The 6,544-nt window shown below is 38.9% G+C and overlaps 1 protein-coding gene across 1 annotated transcript in view; it reads left to right on the forward strand.

The window, feature by feature from the left end:
• Positions 1 to 4: 4 nt before the first annotated feature.
• Positions 5 to 6,544, forward strand: part of UPB1 (ureidopropionase, beta) — a gene marked incomplete at its 5' end in the record, with an annotated part of 15,812 nt that continues 9,272 nt past the window's right edge. Inside the window, 5 exons of the mRNA XM_008947966.1 lie at positions 5 to 75; positions 768 to 939; positions 2,447 to 2,534; positions 3,216 to 3,310; positions 4,598 to 4,759. Of these exons, the coding sequence (XP_008946214.1) occupies positions 5 to 75; positions 768 to 939; positions 2,447 to 2,534; positions 3,216 to 3,310; positions 4,598 to 4,759 (588 nt within the window). The remainder of the gene's footprint in view (positions 76 to 767; positions 940 to 2,446; positions 2,535 to 3,215; positions 3,311 to 4,597; positions 4,760 to 6,544) is intronic.

Consider the following 6,544-nt stretch of genomic DNA (forward strand, 5'->3'; position numbering starts at 1 on the left):
GGCGTGCCTGGAGCGGCATGTCCCGGCCCCGGAGCTCGCCGAGCTGAAGCGGATCCTCTACGGGGGCGAGGCGAGGTGCGCGGCCAGGACTCGCCCCCCTCTCCCGCCGCCTCCTCCAGGGTGGAAGCCCCGCTGGGAGCGAGGGGAAAGGAGGACGTGTGAGGATGGGTGTGCAGGAGACGGGGCTGGGCAGGTCCTGTGAGGGTTGTGGTACTGAGGTGAAGTTAGGCTGTGGTGAGGTGACCGGGGTAGTTCGGAGGTAAACCAAGTTTGGGAAGCAGGGCCGGGTGAGAAGATGGCTGACTGGAATGAAAGACTTGGGTGGGGTAGTTTTGAGGGGAGGTTGGAGAAGTTGTGGCACCAGGGCGAGGGAGCTGGAAAAGCAGGGATCTAAGGAGGTAAAATATGTTGGAGGGCAAGTGTTTATTTATAGTCTGGGGGTGGCGGGTGCAAGTTTGTATGTTTGTGCTCCTTGATTTCTGTAGCAAGGTAATAGTGTCTGGAAAACACAGTTGGAGAGTAGGACACTAGGAGTTCGCTGCCATGGAGGAGAGCAGTGAGATGTGCACATGACCTGGCTGTTTCCTGGGCTGTCCCCAGGCATGTTCGTGACATGTCTGCCTGCTCCCTTGTCCAGTTGTTGCACATGGGAGCTTGGGTGTCTCTGCAAGGGTAGGCCGTATTCAAGAGCCTCTTGGTCCATTGCATTCAGACCAGAAAAAGAGAACATCTCATCCTCAAATATCTTTGTTTCCTGTTCAATCCAGAAAACTTGATTTGCCGTCTGCTGCTCTATCAGCAGCTCAGGAAAAAGATTTTGAGCTCCAGAGCTATGGATTTGGAGCTGCTCCAGAGCAGTTGAGAAGGCCACGTATTGTTCGAGTAGGACTGATACAAAACAAAATTCCACTTCCCACAGATACAGCCGTGGCAGTCCAGGTACACGAACTGGGATCTGGGCCGTCTGTGTGTAACACTTCTACTGGATTGAGAAATAATGTTTCAGTTCTTGATGTTAGAAACTCCATCATGAAATGGCTGCTGATTGTTTGGCCATATAAAATTCATCAGTGTCGTAATGCAGCATACTGTAAGAAATTCAGATGACACCTCCAGTCTCCTCATTTCTCAGAAACCTCTCATATTGTGTTTACTTAGTGAATTGCCCAATCTGTCTGCAGCTTTTCCAAAGCTAAATGTTTAGTTACTGATTTTTGTACTTGAAAATCTTTCACCTCTAAAATGAAACAGAAAATCATTTACTCAAAATCAGAAGAGATGGCAACCCACGGAAACCACAGGTGCAATTCTTGCTTTAATTGAGAAGTGTTCCATTATTGGAAAATCCATTAGAGAAAACACAGATTAATAAACCTGTGTTCATTCTTCTTTGTGCAACAGTAAAGCAAATCTCATTACAAGGTGACTATGATCTCCTAATATCCTGGACACAAAAACACTGAGGTGACGTACATAGAAATACGTTGCCTGAAAGTAGCTTTAAAAAAGGAAAAGAAAATACAACATTTATAAAATATCCTGGAGCAGTAGTTTTGTACAGTGACTGGACAGGATAGAAGATTTCTGAGGTAATTTGTTTTGGAAAGATTGCCTGTCACAGATGCAAGTAGTTAATTCAGTATATGGATCAAGTTCATGGATTCTTTATTGCATGTCTTGAAAAGCATACTAGTTATAGTAATGATTCCATCTGATAACTGTTTCTGTAAATCATTCTACAGTTGAGTTCATAGGTCACTGTTGACTTGTCTTGCATCTTTTTTTATTGACACCTGAAAGTATCAATGCAAAGTGCTACATCTATGCTTATCTTTAAGTAGAATACTCAAGAAAAAAGTCCTTTGAAGGAGCGTTTTTTTGATGAGTTAATAAATGCTCTGATTTTTTTTTCTTGGTAATAATCTACTGTCCTCTTTGGCCAGAGGGATTTAGAAAATAGTTAATAACTTGTAGAAAGTGTCCAAAATCCATGTGTGAGCAGAATTTGGAGATAACCAAAGAGATTTGGACTGTCCTTACATTATATTTTATGATTCTGCATTTTCAACTTTGAATCCATATTTACTTAATACCAATCCGTAGGTCATTTACGGTGAGCAGCAAAATTCTGATTTTTGCTGATTGTGTTAAGATTTTTAGCTATTTGCAAGTCAGTCAGCATATTTTTAAATATTGTACCCAGAGAATTAGAATTCCGTTGGGTTGCTTTCTCTATTTTCAGCATCTAAATGCTTTTGAAAAATCTGTAACTTTTTGTACTATCAGTGCTCAGGAATGATAACTTCTTGAGTTATTCCTTCTGAAAGCAACAGGACTAAGTATAGAACAAGATAAATTTAATGGGAACAAAGCTTGTAAAACCAGGCTATATATATAGAAGCGAGTTAGAAGATACAGCTTTTTTATAGACACTTCTTGCAATCAGGTGGCTGCACTGCACAGGCGGATTGAAGAGATTGTGGGCGTAGCTGCAATGTGTGGGGTCAACATTGTTTGCTTCCAGGAGGCTTGGAGTAAGTATTTGCTGTGATTCCTTCTGTGTTATCAAAGGTCAAGTTCCTTCTATTTTAACAAGTATCCTGTACTAGAAGTATGTCTTTTAAGTAAACAGCAGAGATCTTCCAGTAGACTTTACTAGTAGATTTGCTTCCTAAAGGAAAAAAGTGTCTCAGGAGAACTGTATGGAAGATTATGTGAAGTCTGTTATTTTGAAGACTAGTGCATGCTGCAACAGTGGTATTTGTAGGTGTGGTCCATCTTTGTGATCCTTTCATCATTTTTTTTTCCTCCTAAAATTTTGAGGTTTTTATAGACAGATATTAAAATTTTTAAATCTAATTTTAATTGGAGGTTTTGAGGCTTGGTAGTGGCAAAACCCAAAATGAAGGCCCATGACTGTTTGTGAAAACAGGTTATTCACAGAAAGCATACACTAGTTACTGGGCTCTATTTTGTATTTTTACCTCTGCTAAGACTTCACTGAGTGCATTCTTTCCATCCTGCTCTGCTTTTTGTGGGCCAAACAGCTCCTTGCCCTTGCTAAAAATATTTTTAAATAGCTTTTGCCAGTAAACAAGGAAAACAGTTGAATCATGGTTAAGTGTTTAATTTTTTATCTGTGTTCATGCAAACTGTGTATTTCTTAAGTGACAGGAACTTTATTGTAAATCTTGTCTTGCACTGGTGTTTTCCAGCCATGCCCTTTGCTTTTTGTACAAGAGAGAAGCTTCCTTGGACTGAATTTGCTGAATCTGCAGAGGATGGGCCAACAACAAAATTCTGTCAAGAGGTAAAAAAACCAACCAGGCAAAAAAAAAAAACCCAACCCATATCTAGGCTCCAGTGCCAGCCCTTAACTGGCAGTGGTGAGCATGGATTTCTTCTTTTTGTATGGGTCCTGTTCCACTGAGAACACTGGAATAATAAAAAATAAATTTTCAACTTGCTTGACAAATTCTGTGATAGCAAAGTAGAAATAGAAAACAACAGCAACTGTGCTGAATACTTTTTTAAACTGCTCTGCATTTTTAGACTACCTTTATCATGGCAGGGATGTGAAACTGCCCATTTAATTATCCCTGGACTTCACAAGGGAGGAATGTTTCTACATACAGATATTTTTAATTTCCATTTAAGAGGTGTTTCTTGCCTACAGCATTTGACCGTTACACAATACTCGTATGAAGGTGTCAGGAGAGTGACTAACCTTTTCTGAACAGGGACACTTCCGTACAAATGTAGGGGGCTTTTTAGGGACCCAAGGAGATCTGGTATTGCCTGACTCTTTTTCCAGAGACTGTTATTTGCAAGGGTGGCAGAGTTTATTTTTGTTTTCTGACAACTCTTTTAATAAGGAATTTCAATTATTTTCTTTTACAAGTAATTGAAACAACAAAAGACATTTTTGATGTCATATCTGCCCAGATATGCACTGACCTATTAAGATTTTCTAGACAGCATATCTTTAGTCTGACCTTGGGCAAGTGTGTGTTGCTTCTCACTATGGAATTAATGACACTATGGAATTTTAGAGAAATAACAGAAAGAGAAGGGATTTGAAGGAGAAGACAATGTGCTAGTGAACTGTCAGTCAGAAGTTGCTATATTTCTCACTCATACCAATGTTATTTAACATTAATGGTTAATATGTAATGTTATTTTACAATTATTTTTTATTTTTCTCTTCCTCTTTTTTCCCCCTCTTCCCTCTTTTCTCTCTTTTCCTTCTTTTTTTTTCTTTTTTCTTAGGAACTGTTTTTAGCTAGGTATGGTGTCTAGAAGAATGGGATGGGATCTGTCTTCTCTTAAACCTGTGAATAGATAGGAGTCAGCTTCACTGTTTCCTGTTAGTACCTTGCATTTCTAGTTGAAGGATTCAGGTGGAAAGCTCTCTGTGATGTATCCATCGTTGATGAAGAAACTGTGGTGACTTGGGCAAGCCAGCATGGGTTAAACACTAGCCCTTGATAACAGAATCATATACCAGATTAGAAGGTTTTTTTAATCCTTTATGAACAAAAAGTGAAAATAATTACTGCAGGTTTGTGTATAATAGAAATTGTGTTCATTTCTGTAGCTGGCAAAGAAATACAACATGGTTGTGGTATCTCCAATCCTGGAGCGAGATGAAATTCATGGGGGAACTCTGTGGAATGCTGCAGTGGTCATTTCTAATTCTGGAGCTGTCCTTGGCAAAAGTAGGAAAAATCACATTCCAAGGGTTGGAGATTTCAATGAGGTAAGATACAGTATTGTGATCATCAGGCTAACCTTCCTTGCAGCTCTTGTTCTTGTCAGCGTGGTGTGGCAGAGTCCTATTGGCAGGAAATGTATTTCTAGGAAACACGGTTCACTAAGTGTTAAATCAGTTTTTTTCTCAGGTAAAATGATAGTAAGTTAGTTTATCAAGAATAGAGAGTGATGGCTCTTAATGAACAAGTAGCACTGAGTCTTTGTCACATTACTCTTCCTTGACCTGGTCGAAACTACAAAAGTATTGAAGATCTCTAAAACAAAATTCTTTAAGACACAGCTTTATGTTAGTTGTGCATGATTGACTTAGATAGATTTGGCATGTGTGCATGTTGAACTTAGTTTTAGAGAGCAAGTGTTTCATGGTTCAGGTGTGCGTGTTATTTATAGTCTTGAGCTCTGTTTCTCTGTGAGGTTGTCTTGGAAATGACAGTTCTTTTGCTTATGTTTCTTTGAGCAGAATCCCTTAATTCATTATGCTTCTGACTGAGCAGCTGTTTTATGGCATCTTCTCTTTACTAATCGCATTACTTCCACTGAAGCCTCCAGCAGTTTTTAGGCTGCCCTCCAGAATCAGCTTCAAAAACTGAACTGGTTGTAAAGGCAACATCAGAAGAAAACTGGTGGATCTGAAATGTGTTTTTCCACCTATAGAATTATCACAAGCAGAAAGGTCAGGATTAAAAATCAACTAAAGTCTAAAACTACATTGTGCTACCTAGCTAAATCTCTCCTGGTCAGCTAAAGTGAGTAATTAACAGAGGCATTTCTTTTAAGCACTGGGGGCTCCTATATACCTGCAGTTGCTTTTGTTGCCTGTCCAAATGCCCCAGTCAGTAAACTGAGGCTTCAGAATTCAAACTGCTTTTTATTAATTTTAAAAGGTTTTTAGTGTTTTGAAACTTCATGCTTAAAGACCTCTGGAAATTTTGATCTGAGCTCCCAGACCTGATCAGACTTTCTTCAGAGGAGACTGTTAATAGGTCTGTACACAGTGGATTTCTGCACAGGCCTGTCAGTCACCAGTGTTGACTTCTATCTTTATCTAACACTAAATATAAAAATTGGTTTTATATTTAGTGTTACTTTAACAGATCTATCTTTTAGCTAGCAAAACAGTAACTAACAAACCCATATAAAATACAAGCACTAATAAAAATGAATTTTGGTTAGTTTCTATGTTCTTGATTTGTTCCTTGTGTAATTAAACAATAGATTCCTGTTACTTGTGCTGAAATATGATGTATTTCAGTTTTCCAGACAGTGTCTTGTGGAACATAAACAGATTTCAAGAGACTTCTTGTTTCCAGTCATGAAACTGTAATGAAAGGCACCTAAGGAAGGAAAATATTTTTACTTTTCCATGTGAATTATAAATAGAGTTTCATTAAGAGTTTTGCATAATTTCTTGGAGGATTTTGTTCTTTCAATCCTGAATGCCAGAGTTAGCACAGAACAATCTCTCTGGATCTTGCAGGTATACTATAATGATTTGATATTCCTTGTATCTACCTCGGTATAGAAGCAGGTAGTGTTTACCCAAAACAGCACTGTCTTTTTAGATAGTTTTGTTAGCAAGCATTAAGTCCATTCTTCTGAGCTGAGCAATTCTGATACCGGAACTTAAGAAACCGCCAAGACTACAGGGAAGGATTATGCTCATCTCTGTTACTTTAATGTTGTTTTCTTTATCAACAAAGTTAACCTCCAAGGAAGCGCTGAATTTGAAATTATTTTTGGTGGATTGTCTCTGTAGAGCACATAGGGAAAG

Source organism: Merops nubicus, unplaced genomic scaffold (assembly GCF_000691845.1).
Source record: "Merops nubicus isolate BGI_N331 unplaced genomic scaffold, ASM69184v1 scaffold48599, whole genome shotgun sequence".
Taxonomy (NCBI): Eukaryota; Metazoa; Chordata; class Aves; order Coraciiformes; family Meropidae; genus Merops; species Merops nubicus.